The 20,593-nt window shown below is 35.5% G+C and overlaps 1 protein-coding gene across 1 annotated transcript in view; it reads right to left on the bottom strand.

Annotated features, from left to right (window-relative positions):
• WDR70 (WD repeat domain 70) overlaps nt 1-20,593 on the bottom strand; it is a 127,070-nt gene that overhangs the window by 79,871 nt on the left and 26,606 nt on the right. The window contains exons 6-9 of the mRNA XM_079330109.1: nt 15,507-15,566; nt 10,190-10,323; nt 5,063-5,216; nt 3,664-3,740 (exon numbers count right to left, since the gene is read on the bottom strand). Coding sequence (XP_079186235.1) covers nt 3,664-3,740; nt 5,063-5,216; nt 10,190-10,323; nt 15,507-15,566 — 425 coding nt within the window. The remainder of the gene's footprint in view (nt 1-3,663; nt 3,741-5,062; nt 5,217-10,189; nt 10,324-15,506; nt 15,567-20,593) is intronic.

Below are 20,593 nucleotides of genomic sequence, written 5' to 3' on the forward strand. Positions count from 1 at the left end.
AGTTGTGGGCTGTGTTTTGCTTTTTGCCGTTTGCTTAGCTGTGACTTTTTTCTTTGGCTGCTTTAGCCGTTTTTTCTCTTTTCCCCCAGCTGTTTTGTCTGTGCTTTTGTGTTAGCTTGTCTTGGGTTTGCTTTTGCTTGTTTTGGGCTCGCTTTAGCTTGTTTTAGGCTTGCTTTAGGCCTGCTTTTGGCTGCCCCTCTCCCTCTCTTTTTTTTTTTTGCTTTAGGAATTTGCACTGACTTTAAAGGACAAAGATTTGGACTTTGGGGGCTGCTGCTAGAAGTTGGCTTGGGAGGCTTTGCCACTTTTTTCAGCAAGGACTGGCTGGGTTTGTTTCATTTGAGTTTGGGTTGGGAAAGTGTTTTTTTTGTATTTTTGTTAATAAAAAGTTTTTTTTTATTTTTACTATAAGAACAATTTTTTTTGAGCTTATTAAAGGAAAAAATTGTAAAAAAGAAAAGGGGGGGGGGGGGGGGGCCCTTTGAAGCTTTTTTTTTCCCAAATTTGTTTTAAACTTGAACATACTTTTTGGTGGCCCGTACGGGGAATCGACGACCTTCAGATTATCAGCACCAGAAAAAAAGTGGAAAAAACTTTTATCTAATACTATGTTGGTTTCAGCTGTCGGCATGGCTAAGTTTCTTAAATCCATAATGTCTTTCGTGGTGGGGACCTGTTTGTATGTCGGCTCGTTAGGTTTCTTTGATGTCTTGATGCCTTTGTGGTCAATGGGTCTGTTTACTCATCCAGAGATAGCTCCGGTGTTGTCTTTGATGCGTAGTTTTTGTATGAAAGGAATATTGACGAAAATGCTCATCGAGCTAGGCTTGGTTGCAATGGCTTACAGGAGATTTATGAGAATGTTGAAATCTGCTTCAGGAATGTATAAATCATGGTTTGTGTTATTTATTAGAAGAGAAGCAGGCAAAGAAGATTTCCTGCCTTTATTTCCTTTCCTCTCCTCTGAATCGGTTACATCTTTATTAGAAAACATTCAAATCTCCCTGATCTCCTTGAGTATTAAGGAAATCATCTTTATGGTAATTAATTTAGTAAGTCTTTGTTGCACCATTTACAGTCTATATAGAATGAAGGCTGAGATTTCTAAAGGGGCTGGGAAGACTCCTGATTTAGGAGTCAAGCTCGGCAGGAGGAATCTTAAGTAGAATGGCAAATGGGAGAAAATGGGCCAAATTTTAAAGGAATTTTCTGACCCCATAATCTGGGAATTCCCAACTGAAAAAATTCAGGATCCAATCGAAGTTGCAAGCTACTTAAAAGAGAAGTGCCAGAATGGTTCTAAAAAGAAAAGGATTATTACAGTGAGCTGAGCCCTAGCACATGCATATCGCACCCTGCTAGGCACTATAAAGCAGGAAACAGGAAAGCAGGAAATTTGTCCTAAACTTGAACACAGGGAGTTGTAATGCTAAGGTCTGCCCTGAAACTCTTCTTCTCCAGACTTCAACAACCCCAGTTCACTCAGCTGCTCCTCATCAGACTAATGGAATCTGTATTTTCAAAGGTGTGCTACTCACTAACTCAACTCACCTCCACACAATATGATTAATGAAAAGAATATTGAGGCTTTATCTCTTTGAATTTATTATGCTTTTGAAGCTGTCTAGACATTACAATGATCAGATGACCTTCCCTACTCAGGCTTTTTAGTTCCATGGGTTTAGTGTGGGTCAGCAGAGCCCAGGCAGCTCTGAGGACAAGCCCCATCCCAGAGCACCAAGCACAGCCCATGGAGGGGATGGTCCTGCTGGGCTCAGCCTTGGGGCAGCTTCAGTGTGAGCCCTGGGGGAGAAGGATGGGAATGTCCTTCAGAGCATCCTGAGGAGGGAAACAAAGCTGGAACCTCTCATGAGGAGCAGCTGAAGTCTTTGGACTTGTCCACTTTGGAGAAACAGAGGCTCAGTGACGTGACCTCACTGCTCTCCGCAGCTTTACGAGGAGGGGAAGGGCACAGGGAGGTGCTGAGCTCTTCTGCCTCACATCCAGGGGCAGGATGAGTGGCAGTGGTTCAGAGCTGAAGCACGGGAAGTTTAGAGGACGTTTAGACAGGACACTAGGAGGCATTTCTTTACTGAGAAAGTGGTCACAGACTGATACAGGTTTCCTGAAGATATGGTGATTGATCAATGTCCTTAACAAAGGCTTTAAGTTCTGGACAGCCCTGAACTGGTTGGACAGTTGGATGATCATTGTAAGTCCCTTCCCACTGGAACTACTCTTTACTGATTAAACTTGGGAGACTATTAGCTTTCTGCTACTATTAAATTCCACACACAGAATACTGTCTTCAAGCCGTGTGGGGCAAAGAAAGCAATCCAAACTGTTTCTTTTCACAGGACATGTCCAAATCCTGGAAATACTTGTCACTAGCATGAAGCAAAATGCAATGAGTTTAAAATACTTTTCTTATCATTTCAGCCATGCAATGTCTATGAAAACGCAATTATGCAGCCATTTATAGAAGTGTTTATCTGATTTTCTCTTACTTGTCCAAAGCATTTTAATTCACAGCAATTCAAGCATCAGGGAGGTACTGAGTCCATTTCTGGTATATTAGTGAGGCATCTTGATTAGATGAGAGAAAATTAGACAACCTTCATCATTTAAAGTCTCTTAATTTGTTTTTCATGATCTACAAACTACTCAATAAAGAAACTCTGCTAATGTCTAACTGCATTCAAAATATCGACAAACTGTCTAAAGTACTGATTCTACCATTTAATAATAATTCCTATTATGGAAGTAGTACCTCTGCGCCTACAATCTGGAACAACATACAGTTTGCTTAAGTGTACTTTCAAAACTTAATTTCTCCATAAAGCACAATGGAGTATTCAGGTTTTCCTCCTCCTCTTCACGGTCTGATCAGAAACTGTGAATTTTCCTCTTAAAATAGTATTTTAATGTATCCACATGTTAAGCCAGTCCCTTTTTGGGGAAAAAGAAAACAACCTGTGTTGTTTAAAGTAATTGATAATTGAAGTCTTCTTTTTACAGTGCACCACTCTACAGATGTATTTGTTTGGGAAATTCAATCCTTACTGTCACTCTGGAGTAAAGGAGGTTGCATATTTAAAACATCAGTAAAAAGCCATTCATGAACCTGCTACAGACAACTGCAGTAACTTAATTGATGCAAATGCCACGTGACATTTTGCCATTTGATTCTAATCATAAAGATCAAGACTGAAGCCACAAAATAATTTCTAGCAGTCTTTTTGACACTTGTTAAACAACATCCATCAATACTAAGTTACATCTAAAGTGAAACTTGCAACTCCCAATTGAAATCCTCAATCTTCCTAGTGAATTCAGTTACATTGAGTCTCTCCCAGGAATTATTCTACTCCAAAAGAATACTGAATAAAGTTAAACTTTGTCCAAGAATTTTTGTAAAAACAATTAACTAACAGCTTTCATGAAATATCATTAAAAATAATTTTAAGTAACTGAACTAAAATAATACAAAGTACATTTAGTATCTAGGGGCAAAACAAATATATTTGCTTCCAGATCTCACTATATTAAGTACTTACTAAAGATTGAAAAGAATGATATTTAAAGTAAATCAAGGCACAGTAAAACACAAAAGCTAAACAAGCCTCTCAAAAAACACTGTCAAAGATAAACCACAATACTTACCCATCATTAGAACATGTCAAAAATTCTTCCTTTATCTTTGGATGCCAACAGCCTGAATTGAGCATTGCTGTGTGACCCTAAAGAAATAAACACAGAGGGTTGGAGGGCCTTGTAAGCTACCTTACAAGGTTTTATAACCTTTACTCAAAATCTTTCCAGTGGAATCACATGAAAGCTGAGAGACAAATCAAACCCTTCAGACTGCAACAGAATGATTTAACAGATTCTATCTACTCTGTCCATGTCATTCTTGCTCGTTTTCAACTCTGAATTAGAAGAACCCTGACACTCTTCAACCTTTTTTTTTTTTCTTTCAGAAAATGGCATAGAATCACACTTGTTTTTCTCTTGGGAGAACTCTAATGCAGAGAAAGGATGAAATAACAGGCATCACTACAGTGTCACACAAACTTTTTAAAGCTAAAGAAAAATAACAGAAGTAATAGTAACAACCAGGGTGACACAATACACCAATATCAATCTACACTAGTCATTTTTCTCACTGTTGGAGAAAAATGAGGAAACAGAATTTTAGAGTCAAGGTGGGTTTAACCTCAGATGAGTTTTTCATAAAATACCAAAGTTGCAAATTGACTAGTCAGTTGTCTTTCTTTAAGATGGAAAAACAGAAGATAAGTGTTTCATGCAAAGTAAGTAATTGGCATTTTGGTGACTATGAATATAACTACATTACTGGACTATATATTGTCCAAATGGCTTTACTTCTTTGAAGTGCAAGCACATACTCATTGACTACATTCAAAGAGAAATTTGGAAACTACTCCTGCAATGCTGGAACGACTTCAGTTTGTTTTAAGCACAAATAAGGAGAGAAATACTGAAAAGTTAACGAGGCAATATAACAAATATTTTAGCATTTTCACTGTTGGACCACAGTATACTGGAATTCTAGACATTTACAAGAGAAAGAAAATCTAAATTATTTTTAAGCAAACTAGAACTAAAGCAGATGTTATTTGATGGTTTTATATATGTATCACTAGCCAAAAGAAATAGTCATCTCACAAGAACAGCTTTAGGCAAAACATCATTTAGCTTAGTTTCTTGGCAATACACTTTACAAGAAATAAATAAATCAATTTTATCATCAATCTGAGCTTTAGATTTTATCATTACTTTTAGGCTTAAGCTATTTTAAAAACTGACCTGAATTTAAATAATTTATGTAAATAGAACCATTGTATCAAAGTTTGTGGAAACACAGGGGTAAAGTGGTCAAAACACAACCAACTGTGGTCGAAGCACTTCAAAGCTATGAATGAACCTTCCTACACTTGTGTTTTAAATTACCATTAAAAATGTACACATTGTCTTATACTCAGAGCATGCAAGTAAACAACCTCCAGCCCCTGCCTTGAAACCTCCAGCCCGACTTTACCTTTGTGTTTGTCATATCCACAATGTACTGGTCTCCCTTTATGCATTCCATTACTGGGAAGCCATCTCTGTCAAGAACTTTTGCCTGAGAGTTGCCAGAGACAACGAGAATGACATCGCCTGTGCTGCTATATTGTAAAGACTTGATTTGGTGACTACAAAGAAAGAAGAAAGAAAAAGAATAGGAGAAATAAAACACTTCAGTTAATGTTCCTGTAAACCTGCACTAAAATGGAAGTGTCAACAGTGAGAAACCATATTGCAGAAATATACCTATATACATTCCTGTATCAAAGAAGTGGGAGGCAGAAAATCTTTCACTAATGGAAAAACGTTTTTTATTCTACTGTGTGTGTGCATATGTGTGTGTCATGTTTCTTTTAACCACACACAGTTCATCAAACACGTAAAATGTCATTTCTCGTAAACATATTTCTTTAAGAATGCTATTATAACTCCAATGGAAAAATAGTATGTGTCAGATTTAACTACCAAGAACAGAAAATTCTTTTCATCTTCCCAAAAGTAAAATGTGGAATTACAGTAATCTGTAAATTACTATAAAAGAATGTTGTGGTCATACATAAAACTTCATTATACCTCACATACTAGGATATTAGTCATAGGTCAGCATTCTTGCATCTTTTTCTATGGTCAGGACTTCAATTTCAGCAAAATTTAAGATAAAGTTAAATAATACCATCAGCTCTGGAAACCTGACAATAGATAACCATTTGTCCAGTTTTCTAAGTCTTAGTTGATTGCTCAGTGTTCTCACATACATGTTCCAACAACTGAGAAAACCTGCAGCAGAAACCATGAAATACCAAGACGACGAAAATGAACTGAAAGTGCAAAGCTGACTGATGAATGAAAAGCTCAATTCCAGCTTCAGCATCTTGCATTATGAACAAATTTCAGAGCTCTCACTGAATCTGAAACAGGTATCTCTTTAATCCCTTATTATAAGGATAGCAAAGAATGCAAAGCAGTCTATCCACTTCACACCTGCCAGAATTTATATCCCAGCAGATATTAATAGAATGTGAACAGTAACATTACTTCATATTATTTCAGCTCTGCATCCAGACTAATCTCAAGTACGACACTGGAACACATTTGCCAGCTAGATTTGGATTCTCATGGCATCCAAAGTATTCTTGAAGAAGTATCTTCCATTGTTTAAGAAGGTGACTATGTGCATTCAAATCCTAGCACCTTTCAGGAAACTACATTTTAACACTAATTCCCATCAGTGAAGTTAAGACTCAGATGACCAGCAAAACTAACTGTGCAATTTGTAACTTAATATTTTGCAGTTCAGTTCTTATATAGTAGTGACTTCATATAATTTTCTCAGCAGTAGCTATTATCTGTTAAATGTCTCCTCAAACCGTGAGTTACTACATGAAACATTTAAAATATTGTAATACCTACTTTTAAAGTTCTTCACTGATCATAGTAATGTAAACTAAGCATAAATTTCTTATTCAAAAAAGTTTGGCAAAACTGATTACATTACAATTCAAAAGCCAAAAATTGCTCCAAACACCCTATTATGTAATACTAACTAGCAGCCAAATTGGACTGATTATTATAAGTTGATTTTTAATACAAAGGAGATGCTCAAATCTGGGAATTTCCAAAACAGATCACGGTCAATGTCTGAAACAATATTCTGATCCTCAAGAGCAAAAATGAAAGAAAAGATGGCCAGCTACATTAAGCTCAGAGGACGCACTGAAAGAAATTATAGGAAACCCACAGGAGAAATAATATCTAAAGTCTAGAATATTCTCTACAGACAGATGATAAACCTAGACTAAAGAATACATCAGATTCAGTTTTTGGAGAACAAATATCTTAGGAATTAAAATTTTATTCTCAATCATACTTCCAAATGCTCTTGCCCAAAGTTCAAAATATTCCTAAGCCCCACCTGAGTACTGTATAGAGAATGAAGTACTTATTAGGTTGTATTTCTCATACTCTAATGCTGAAATTAGCAAAAGAAAACAGCCAACATCTCCAAAGCACAGGTTCATATTTTGCACTTATCACTGTTGAAATGCAAGAATTAAACATTCAAAAACTAGACTAAAACATATTTTCACTTGATGCATGTCTCATGCATGAAAAGGATCTGACCACTAGGTAATAAAAAACATCTCAGAAGTAAAATCTGATTTCTGAAAGAATCCACAATATATAAAAGAAAAAAAAAACTCCTCTTTTTAGACACTGTAATACTAGAAGTCAAACTACAGACATTATTACTATGAACACGGCACTGTTCCTAATTCAAACAATGTCATCTCACTGCTTCTTATTAGTTCTGTATCAGCATGTCTGAACAAACTTTTCTTCCATCTTAAAATTTCTCCCAGTAAGGAAAAGCAACTGATTTTACAGCAACTAGCACCATGGAACATAATTTATATAATTTATTTGATTTAACAATAATTTATCGAGTCAGTCATGTAAAAAAATTAGAGAAAAGATTACACAATCTTTCCCTGATTAAAAAACTCAAATCTTCTTGACTGTGTAATATCATGTCTAAAAATTGTCTCTATAAGTAGATTATTTGCGAAGTCCCAGAGGTTACTGTTTTTCTGATGTTTACTGGAATATGACCAAGAGTGAGGCTCTGCAAAGGCAGTTCTTTAGGAAAATATTTTTGGTTGTTACTAATGTTATAGCAAAAGTCTCGGGAAACTTACAAAACCCTTTTAATAGCATTAATCCGACTAATTTTGGTTTTAAACTGCCAAATGCTCACAGCACTTCGTACCAGGACCTGCAGAACAGACCATATACATGGGTGGAATCATGACACACAAGTATTTTCTACACACATAACAGCTTTGTCTTACACTTGCTTTTGGCTTTAACACCAAGGTATGGCTTGAAAGTACTTGCATTTTGTCAAACTGGGGTTTTTTGAACTTTACACCACAAATACAAAGAGAAATTAACATAGTAACCTGATATTATGCTATGAAATGGAGCCTTGAAAGTATAGAATTGATCTAAGGCTCCTTTATTTTTAAAATTAAATTAAATGTATGGATCCAGATCTGGATTTCTGCTAACACCCGTGTTTTCATACCAGAACTTCTCAGAATTCTTTTAAATTCAAGTCTGTGAATACTAATAGCCCTTCAATAATAAACTTCATAGGGAAAAAAGTAATTTAAGAACACATATACACCTGGACACAAGTTACATAATATTCCAAATAGTGCTCACCAGCTTGTCTGAATGTCAGCATGAAAGAACTTGAAGCTGAATCTTTTTACCAGAGATATATTTCCAGTTTTATGTTTAGAAAAAGATACAGAAGTTGCATTTGAATAATAGCTTTTTTAAGACTCCAAAATTAATTCATGAGACTTGTATCATAAGTGCAATTTCCAAACTTCACACCAGTCAAGTCTATTTTTAATACTACTTTTATTATTACTGTTTATGCTTTATGTACTTCAATTATACATCAGTATCCTCAAACCACAAGAATTTCACAACGAACATTTATATAAAAATACTTGTGAGATCCTTGCAGCACATTAAATGAATAGTGTCAAGAATAGCAAGTATTTTAAGTGCATCTTTTATCATTAGCTTTTTTGCCAAAATGAGTTTACCAAGCTGCCCCTGAAATAGAACATTAGCATACAGTCTACTTACAGTTTTTATACATTTACATTTTACACCATTATTAGCAAATACTACTAAATTTGAATGCACTCTTATGCTAAACTTGAAAATGTCTCATTAAAATAAATTCCTACTGTGGGAGTGAAGACTGTCAACTCTTTCTGCTCAGTTACAACAGAGGAAGGACAGAATCATTTACATTCTGGCTAACTAACCATGTTAATGAAACCCATGCCAGAAAAGCCTGAATGTCACTTTACATTTGAAAACTTTTATTTATTTATTCTTAATTGGCTTGTTTACTTTATCATATTTTCAAAGTAAATGTGTCATTTGCCAGCTTATTATAAGAAGTCAATTTCTGTCAAAGAAATTAGAATTGCATCATGCATTAAAGTACACTTTTTATTCTTCCAATTTTTCACACTTTAGAACAACAGTAGAATCCCTTCCTATTTTGTTCCTCTTCAGGATAACAGTCCTAACTTCTTCTCATATTTCATTATCTAGATTTTTGGCATATCTATAGTCAGTTGTATCTTTTCTAGCCTTCCAAACTGCCTGAAACTCAGGTGTAGCTTTTTAAGATATAATGATTAGGAACAGACATTCTAAGTACTACTTACTCTATGTATAATAAATTTTAATCCCTATTTTAATCATACTAAAGTACCTTATAAACTGTACCACATAAGTCAGATATCAGAAAGTACCTTGTTAAAACCACTGTATTTTGTTTTATTTTATGCAATATATTTTCCAGAAAGCTCAGTGTGCACTACTGTTGAAGGAGTTCTGTATTCCAGTCCCCTGGAATTATTAAATGAACTCACTTCACTTTCACTTTCTAAATTAATAATATGTAGAGTATGGAAATAACACTCTAAAAATGCTTCCTACATTTCCTTTCAATTTGCATATATATAAACATAGAAATAAATGTAAATAAGTGTATTTTTCTTTAACAAAGACAGTATTTCACACTATGTTGTTATATAACAATGACTGCAAAGCAAAGGTCCAGCACTTTTTGAAACAGAAGACTTCATGAAGATTAAACAAATCACTCTTCCTTTCAGAAATCCTGGCAGAGACCAGAGAAGCTATCCACAAGGGGTCAACTGTTTTAACTTGCTTCTTCTGTTAATTTGTTCTCTAAGAGCACAATACATATAGAAGTGCATTCTATTAATGTCAGTCACAACTATGATAGTCAACTTGTCTTTGAGAGGTTCCTTTTCTGGTGTGCCATTAAAAATTGCATAGGCAAATTCATCCATGGCTTTCTAAACTGGGAAAATATGCGAGTCACAGTAAAAAGCAGGAAAAGAAAGAAGCAGACAAGTTCTTAGGTTCACATTTCTTGGTATTCAAGAGCCTTTAAAAAAAGGAGTCTTACAAGGTTTCTGTGCATTCTACCAGGAGCTAACATGGAACATTAAGAGCCAAAGGCAGTCTCCATGCCTACCATTCACAAGGCTGGAGTGACCGAAAAGCCTGGAGAGAGGCATCCATTCCAGCAAAATCCCAAAATTTCACATCATAATCATATCCACCAGTTATCAAACGAGCACCTGAAGGATCCAACCCCAAAGCAGAAACCTGTAAAGAAGAAAAAGCAAAAATATAACCATATTCAATCTTTTCATTTTTTTCTACAATTCTTCGGAGTGTCACCAAAATATAAAATGATACCAAAGCTAAAAAAAAAAAAAAAACCCGAACTTACACCTCAAAAAACCCAGTGCACTGATTTGTTAGTAAAATACCTTCACTATATTTTCATTTTGAAATGTCACTGCCTTGATTAAAGTCTTAGTACTTCTGAAGGAGTAGGAAGAACAGAAGTAAAAATTACATAGTCTGAATAAACCACTGAACACAGCTGAGAAAAAATACAGTGTTTACCTCTCAATCATCTCATTGCAAAAAGTTCTGTTTCTATGAGAAAATTGTACTCTAGACTTCTATCAAAAGAACAAACAATATTTCTAGCAAGGAAACAAAATGGTGATTAACATCCACCAGTTTAAGATTCTAAGTTTATTCAAGACAGCTCATGTGCACAAACGCATTGCTTAGTTAAATTACTCTTCCGGAAAAAAAAAAAAAAAAAGAAAATAACGTATAAACGTGATTTTTTTAAAAAATCGCAGATTTTAAAAATAAACTATTGTAACAAATAAGGTCAAAATAATTTCTCAAAATCCATTTGTTTTATACACAGAACCAGCTTCTCAGAGCTATTCAAAAATTTTGAGGAAAGAATTCTAATGCTTATTGCTCTCATCTGTTTTTCTCAAAACACAGGTCAAGTAAAACGAGAATTTTAATTATCTCTATTTTAATTCTCAATTTGAAGAATGGCAATGTTCTATAGTACAACAAATACTATTTAATATACTAAAACAAATATCAGTGTTCAAATCACTACATGGAGAAATAAGGTAACACAGGGTATTTCACCAGAAATTATATAAAATAATTATTTAAAATAATTTATCTTCAAAATTACTTCTATTCATTTCATATTTGTGAAAATATTGTATCTACTACTATTATTTCAAACATTAATATAAGAGTAGCTGGACAATGTACTAAATTAATTTAGATACCAAGAGACTATTTCTCAAAAACTTAAGTATCAACATAAGAGTGTTGAAAAATTCTATCAAAAAATACAAAACAAGAGTATTTTTGGAATTACTCAAAATTACAGCAGAAACATTAAAATACCTGAAGAAATTTTAATTAAAAGATAAAATTCATATGGGATTCATGCTTACACTGCAATGGAGCCCATGGGTGATACCTAGACTGTGACCAGCAGATTACTTTTAGCAAAAAAAACCCAAAAACATGTGTCATCCCACATTTCTAAGACAGATAATCACCATGTTGAAAAACCCTTTCGGTAAGAAGAAAGATAATCTCCAACACTAAGCAGTGTACTACTAGTAGTAGTACTAGTAGCACTAGTATAATGATAATGATAATGACAAAGATGATAATAATGTTCTATAAAAAGCCAGGAAAAGTATTTGAAGAGAAACCAGAAAATTCTGAAGGAAAGAAAATAATATTATACTTCACCAAGAACACATGACTTATCGAAAACCATGTGGGAAAAACCCCCAATCAAACAAAAACAGTGTACACAGAATAAATGACAAATTTAGTGGAGGATTAACACCTGAGAATAGTGTCATGACTACAGGTTAGTAACACCAAATGTCTTCAGGGAAGAAAATAACTTGGGGGAATTACTTTCAGGTGCCTAAACCTGTATTAAAAATTCTAGATATGGATGTACAAAAGTAACAATAACTCTACACAGAAGATGCTTACCTATATGTATCTTCTTTACACATATACACGAAAAGTACTGACAGGAACTATGATTTAATGCAGACATATAGTAATACCACCAAATAAAATTTGCCTCAAAGATATATCAGTCTACTACTGTACTTTTTTTTCAAAGCTTAAGTGTACATCTATATGCACTGTGTTATGGAGACTTTTAAAACTTATGTAAACTGTTGAATAGCTCCCACAGATAATATTTTAAAGCATGGAAACAAGTTCATGGAAAAAGTTACCTACAGAAAACAATTATGCCAATAAAAACAGCATGTATGTATGAAATCTATCATTTAAGATGGATAATTTGCTTTCCTAGAATTTAGATTTCCTTACATGAAATAATACGGGCTTCTTTTGAGTTTTCTTTTTCTAGTTTAATGGAGAAAAAGTTCACTTAGCTATTCCTTATCATATCAAAGGCTCATCTCTAGTCATCTTCTGCTTTAGGTTCCTCCTGCTCCTGACCAGCTCTGTGGTGGCCACTTTTTAAGCATCACCTCCTAAGGCAGGAACAGGCTATTCCCAAATGTTGAAAATCAATCAGGTGAGGCAGAAGGCCAGCTTGGCTAAGCAGGGATCTTCTGTTGGAAATAAGGCAAAAAAGAAAGGTAGATGCCCAGTGGAAGCAAGATCAGGTGACACAGGAAGAAGAGATGCTGCTTGCTACTGCAGGGAGAAAATCTATGCAGTCAAAGCTCAGCTGGAGTTGAAGTTGCCCAGAACCATGGGGGAAAACAGTAACTTTTTTCTCTCAAGTATATTAATGGTTAAGAGCACAGTAGAAATAATATCAACCTATTACAGGATAAGGATGGGCACTTCACAAAGAGGTCAGAGACAAAAGCTTTCTTTGCCTCTGTCTTCTAACGGACCAAGGTGGTCACAGAGTGACTGTGAGAATGATCAACTCAGCCAATTCTGAAATTGAAAAAGGATCTGCTGCTCCAAGTGGATCCCCATAAACCTGTGGAGCCTCATGAGGTTCATCTGAGAATCCTTGAATCCTGGCTGATGTTATTTCGAAGCCTTTCTTGATGACTTTCAAGCAGTCTTGGGAATCTGGAGAGGTCCCAGTTGACTGGAAACTGACAAAAGTTGTCCCAGTTTTCAAAAAGGGCAAGAAGAAGGACAATGCAGTCATCAGTCACCATCAGCATGATTTCATGATAGAAAAGTCTTATCAAACCTGATTTCCTTTTACAATAAGGTAACCAATCTAGTTAATCAAGGGAAGTAATTTGAATCTTTTTGAATATTATAAAGCTTTTGGCAATGTCTCTCACAAAGTCCTTCTTGATAAAATGGATTAGGAAAAAGGTCCTTCATCCTGAGGGTGGCTGGGCACTGGAAAAGACTCCCAATGGAAGCTATCACAGCAGCTGAGAGAGTTCAAGAAGTGTTCAGACAATGCTCTTGGGTACATGGTGTGACTCTTGGGGTGAGCAGTGCAGGGCCAGGAGGTGAACTTGATGATCTTTGTGAGTCTCTTTCCAACTCCGAAAATTCTGTAATTCTGTAATGCAGGTACCTCACAGTATTTCAAATGTACAATGCCCTAGTATAGCCAACTGTCTGAAAATAGTACTCTCAAGAAAACCAAGATGCAGCAGAAATGATGGCCCTCTTCACCAGGTAACTGATTCCTTCTTAATCTAAATGTCCTGCTGAATTGAGACATTCACTTGCAGAGATCTCTTAAAATGTGCAATCTCTTACATGTTTCTAAAAAGAATATGCCCCTTTTACAACTTAAATGGAAATTTTGAGCCCTAGCCATTTCATTCATGATTCCTGACATGCAGAAAAACTGCACATCTCCAGATTAATCAGAACACTCTAGTGTTCTATTCAATAACTTCTATATGAGGGAGCAGTTGTGATACGAGGTATTAGAAGGTACATATTTCATATTCTTTCTCATACACACATATATATCAAAAATACCATAAAAAATTAAAAATATATATGAAGTTTCATTTGGAACAGCAATTCCTATTATACCGTACAAGCAAGACAACTGGGAAATTAATCAGTTTTCTGGGAAGACTCTCTAGCTTGGCAAAATCTTTCCTGAGATTTCTCAGCTGCACAGGAATAGAGTCATCATCAAATCCACATTCATCAGATTGAAGAGGTACAGATGGGATATATAAGTGTAGCTGAAATACAGTACATGGTATGAACATAATGAGAAGACTGTATTTAAAAACACTGGGGCAAAACAACAAAATCAAAATATGAAGATACTCCCACCCTTAAGTGTCTAAGCTCAGGGCTAAATAGTTTCACTGTTCTAAAACAAACAAACCAAAAAAACCCCAAAAAGATTACCCTTCCACGGGAGAGAGACTTTTTTCAATTTTATGTTTCATTTACTGCATCAAGTCTAATCCAACTGTGCTATATATATCCCACATTACAATTGACCTCTGTTCTAGGTGATGACAGCTGCACTCTCCTGCAGTCAAAATATCTCAGAAGTCTTCCAGAACTGTAACTTCCACTTTATCAGGCAGTTTAGTTAGAAATAACATGATCTTACTCTTTAACAAGTCATGAAAAGATTTACTGGTTTAATATACAGAAAAATAAATCAAGAAATTTTACCTAAAAAAGTTTGTTAGGACATGTATTCAAGAAACGTACTGCAGAAGCAGCCACTGTCACATGTAAAATGCGAAACTGATTTGCACAGAGTACACTACTCTGCAAAACCTAGTATTCATAAAAATTCATATGCAAAGCAGTTGCATCCACTGTGTGTAGAAAAATCCACTCTATTATGTTTAGTGTAATGCAATCCATCTTTTGCAGGCCAATCAGCCCACAAAAACAATGGAATTTATGTTGGAAGATGTGATTATACAGAGATAGAAATATATAGAGCAAAAGAAGATAGCTCCAAGTAAGACTGTGGGTCTTTAAAAGAAAGCAAAGGAGCAGTAGTGGAGATAAAATCTAGAAAAGATGCACTCAAAGACAAAAAAGAATAAACTCTCAATAAAATGAAAATGGTGTATAAAAGGGACTAAAATATTGAGGTAGAATTAAGTACTTAGCTGCAAAGTACTTGGCAATAACATTCTTTAAACTCATGACCAAAGAAAGGTCGAGATTAGATTCATGTCTACATATTAGGAAGATCTATCCTAGAAGAAAAAGTCTAATAATTATAGAGAATATGCTTGATGAAAATGAGACTACAATTTAGTCAAACTGAGCTATATTTAGGTTATTACAGGAATTTGAAGAGGTGGTCATGAAACACAATTTAAATTGCACTAAGAAATGAGACTGACTAAAGTAACAAATCATGGAAAAAATTTGTTTCTTCAACTTTAGCTGGTAAGTATTTGTTAACCTATTTCACAGACTGGTGCAGTTCTAGAAAAGCATGAAGGGTTGAAAACATCACTTACTGTCTTTGTTCCATGCTGGAGTGTAATTTCGTGTGAATCTGGGATTTTCTTGACAGGGTTCTGGAAGAAAAGAAAATTCTCTTCAGTGAAAACAGTGCTAACCCCAAAAAACCCCACTAATGCAGTATTTCTGCAAAAGTTAGAAAGTTTCCATCACACCACTCATAACATGAGGAGGAAAAAAGGGAAAATCGTAAACCAGAGATTAATTTCACATTTTTATGTGCATGAATATACTCCCAAGAATATGATGAATAATTGATTTAAAAATATTACACCATCTTAAGGCTAAAACATGAAAATATTTTCTTCTTATTTTCCCCCACTTTGGAAGATATTAATTTACACAAAAAGAAATATATTGGAAGTACTCAAGTAGTTTTGAGCAACTTCCTACAAAGGTCATGCGAATCATTATGCTCAAAATGCTTATTCATCTGGCACCACTCCAGTTTCCTAAAACAGACACTTATCTATCTTCTTGATGCCCGAGATCTTTGTTATAATTTTCTGTTGCCAAAGTGTTATTTTAAAATAATTTTAGGCACATTTTACACCACACATTAAATCTCCTGCCTTATCCATTTTTGCCAATCCTTTCACTATTTTTCATGCTTCACAGAGGAGTCTTTATAGCATCAGACTGATTACCTTCATACTTGTTACATCTTCTTTATCAGTTTCATCTTTTAATCCTCTGACAAAACAGAAACTTTCATTATCTTTGGTTTAGCCATACCTACCCTTCTTCTAATGTTACTTAAACTACAAGGAAGTATGTTTAGATTTGGCATTATTCTTTACTTTGAGGGTGGTTAGCACTGGCATGGGTTGCCCACAGAAGCTGTGCATGTTTCATCCCTGGAAATGTTCAAGGCCATGCTGGATGATGGTCTGAGCAATTCAGTCTAGAGGAAGGTAGAATGGGGTTGAAATGAGATGGTCTTAAAGGGAAAAGAGCATGGAGGTTGTGCATGTGCACTCCTAATTTGTCTTCCAGAGCAACCACTCTGCTCACTGGAGCCTACTGGGAGGTGGCAAGACATTCCTGGCTAATGGGAAGTAGAGAATAAATCTGCTTTCCCTTGTTTCCAGGTGTTGCCTTCACTTTTACTTCATTAAGCTGCCTTCATCTCAGTTCATGTGGGGTTTTTTCCATCTTCCTCTCTTCTCTCATTCCATCCTTCTGAGGATGGGAGTAATAAAGCAGTCTGGTGGGCACCTGGCATCCAGCCAAGTTCAGCCCACTACAAGGTCACAGTAAAGGTTTACTAATAGCTACACATGACATCCTAAAAGGTATAGCCCACATGGCATTAAGTGACACTGCCACTTGGTGGTTTAGAAACTGTGAAGCAGCTGTAAATTCTCAAAATTCCCAAGGAAAATTGTGATTGTGAAAATGAGTTTATTGTTCAACTGACACTATAAAGTACACAGACAAAGATATATTTGTGATATAAATTAAGTTTTCAATGTTCCATCATTCCCTACACTATAAACTGGTATTTGCTGTTCTTGGGATGAAAAAAACTGCTTGATAGCCATTGCCTGTACTTGCCATCCAAGCACATTCCATAAAAACCAAAGTGCTTTCATAGAAACCATCTGTTGTATTCTTACCTTAATCACTTCAAGTTTGCTTTTCTGCATTGGGATACTATAGAACTGTTCATCTCATGTACCTCACTACAAAGGTAGGTATTGTATGTCTACATTGTGTCAGCACTGAATTTAATTTTCAGAAGGTATCTTACTTTGAGAGGTCTTTCAGTAAGTCAAAGAAAAAAGCTCCCTCAGGCAACAATAATTAAACCCCCTTTTTCATGAGAAGAGTGAAGCCCTAACATGAGAACATTTTTGCTTTACACCACACTCACACTATTCTGGCTACTCATTCTAGGGAAGAAGAACAGATAGAAATATATTCTGCCACCTGATAAATCAAACATCCTGAGCCTGAAAGTCAGACACTTGGCGACTGCTACTGGTGCTAAGCTCTGCAGTGTCCAAGGGATGCCTGACAGTTGAAGTAACTGTTTAGACTATTCAAAACAAAAAATTAAGATAACAACATCCAGGAACGTATCTTGGCATAACATCTTCAAATTAGCTAAACATTTACAAAAAACCAAGGTGGCTTATTCTGTTTCAGTCAACCATGAACTTCCTAAATAACTCAGAATGCTGTATCTCTAATGTGCTACAGCATATGCCTATATGCACACAAGATAACAAGATACAACCATCACTTTTCCAGTTATTATACTCCAAAGAATAATTAATGACATAAAATCATTTGGTTTTCCACACCTCTGAAAGGAACAATAGCTAATACATTTATACTGATTTGAACATCTGACTATCATGTATACTGGAATATTACTGTACATATGAAAACAATGAAAGGATAGAGTTTGCCTAAACTGTACTAATGTACTTCCTAAAGTACTTTAATTTCTTCCTAAAGTCCTTCCAGGACTTCAACTGTTGCTTGCATTTCAAACATTAACTTTACACAAACTGATGCTATGATTTCCCTAATACTGTTCTGCTAAATTTTTTATTGTGATTAAAAGTAGAGGAGATACAATCTTTACAGGATTTCCAGGGATGTTTTTTGTTGCTGCTGTTGTTATTTTCTTTTAAAGTACACAAGGAAAAGACAATATTCTAAATTTCTGATTCAGCAGAAACAGAGGAAAACAGTTATAGTGCTGACGCATTTCCTAATATTTTTATAAATTCCCTGGCTGACATAGGATTAATATATATATAATCTGTGATATAGAGTATTCCATAAGTTCACAGTTTTTTCTCAAAATGAATAGTCTTACCTTAACGCTGCAAATCAGCATCACATCTGCAGTATGGAGTTTCGATATTTTTGAGGGAATTCCAGCCCTAGCTGAGTGCTATATTCCTGTGCCTAACAACAATCTTCAATTTACTACACCACTGTCAGTAAATACTGTGGAACTCTTTTTCCTTGTTCCATTTGGGAGCTTCCTTATTCTCAAACAATACTCAGAAAACATGCCACTAGCAACCAGAGGCTGAAACTAGATTAGTCTCCCCAGAATGTCTTGAGAAAAATCAAAGATAAAACCAAAAAATCTAAAAAACCAAAATTACTCACTTTTTCATAGCTGTGCCAGAGAAGGGGAAAAAACCACATTTATACCTAAAAGAATTTCTACTGTTCTGTCTGCAGAGGTTTGTATATAAATGGAAATTATATCATATGAGAGAGACTTGCAAACTATAGGCAATCTTTCACACATCAGGCCCTTAAACTTTTCTGTTTACCCACAGTACTATAATTTACAGAGAAAAAACGCTTTTTTCTCTGTGTTTGCAATTGCCCTTACAAAGGATAATGCTTTCTTTAAGAACTTCAAGATCATATGCTGCCCTGGAAAAAAATCTGTATAGCTCCTGTGTTCTCAGTTCTCTCCTGAAATGCTTCCTGAAATGCTTCTTGAAAACTTGAAAAGACTACTATTTTGTGAGGGCAGAGCTATGGCACAGCATGGAGAAAAAAATTCAAAACTACAGCTAGTTGAACTAAAAGGTAAGCCCTTCCCCTGTCTTGAGAAAGATAAAAGGTTAAACCTGAAAACTACCTATTTCAAATGTCTTCCAGATATTTTAAATTGATCAGGGAGCTGGAGCACTTCTCTTGTGAGGACAGACTGAGAGCATTGCTCAGCCTGGAGAAGAGAAGGCTCTGGAAAAACATTTATAGCACCTTCCTGTATCTGAAGGAGGCCTCAAAAACCAAACGGACATGTAGCATTAGGACAAAGGGAAATAAGTTTAAACAGAAAAAGGGGATAGGTTTAGGTTAGATATCACGAAGAAATTCTTTAGTGTGAGGGTGGTGAGACACTGGAATAGGTTCTGAGAGAAGCTGTAGATGCCCCACCCCTGAAATTTTTAAGACCAGTCCTGGATGGGGTGATCTGGTTTAGCTGCAGGGGCACTGGAACGAGATGGTCTTTAAGTCCCCTTTCAATCCAAACCATTCAGTAATTCTGTGATTCTACTATACCAAAAAATCCCTTCTGCTCCATGTGCAAACACACCCTGTTCTTTTGGATTTCTGGTTTGATATACTCAACAGGGAAGATGCTGTCTGTTCACGGGCAGGAGTGATGAGAAAGAGGCAAGAGCTACACTTCACAGAGATTTCTCCATTTCTGGTGAAATTACAGGTTTCACAGAACAAGTATAACAGAGGTGGTCTGACACACATGATTACTGCCTTACTTGAAGAGAGATGGAAATGACTGAAATACTAAACGGGCAGCAGGAATAGCCGGTGCAAGGGGAACAACAAACTCTCGCAACAAATGGTAATAAAACTACCTCCATCTATTTAAGAATTTAACTTCTCCCAAAGAATACCCCCTACAGAAGGCCATGTTTTAATCATTCAAATCTCAGGCCTTCTGGCAATTAAGAAAAAAGAAATTTCTATTTTTGTTTATGTCATGTTTTGTTTCAAATTATGTCATGTTTTCTTTCAATTTTTTTTTTTAAGTTTATCCTTTTCCCATCCAAAATGACTGATTTGCATGGAAAAACAAATGTCATACTGCTGAGGAGCAAGGTGGTGAGGGCAGGAAAATTTGAGACCCTTTGAAAGGCTTTTACTTTGTTCACCACATACAGACTGACAGTGTTGAAATCTGATACTAACAAATTTCTCCCTCTTCTATTTTCTTCAGCCAAGTGTTAAAAATCAGAAGTGCAATCAAGAAAAGGTAATCAAGATGACAAGAAGAATTAAAAAGAAAAATAATTAAAACAAATGTACTATCTTCTTATTAAAATATTCACACTATAAATTATGTTACATACTGAAAGAGAATGCTCTTAAAACATTTTAAGGACAAAATATGGGAAGACAATTCACCAACAATCACAACAGAAAGGATGGGATATCTCATACAGTACTTCCCAAAGCAGACAGGTACAACAGCACAAGCTCTTCATAAAATCATGGAATGGTCAGGGTTGGAAGGGACCTCTGGAGGTCATCCAGTCCAACCCTCCTGCCAAGGCTGCGTCACTTGGAGCAC

Source organism: Erithacus rubecula, assembly GCF_903797595.1.
Source record: "Erithacus rubecula genome assembly, chromosome: Z".
Lineage (NCBI taxonomy): Eukaryota > Metazoa > Chordata > Aves > Passeriformes > Muscicapidae > Erithacus > Erithacus rubecula.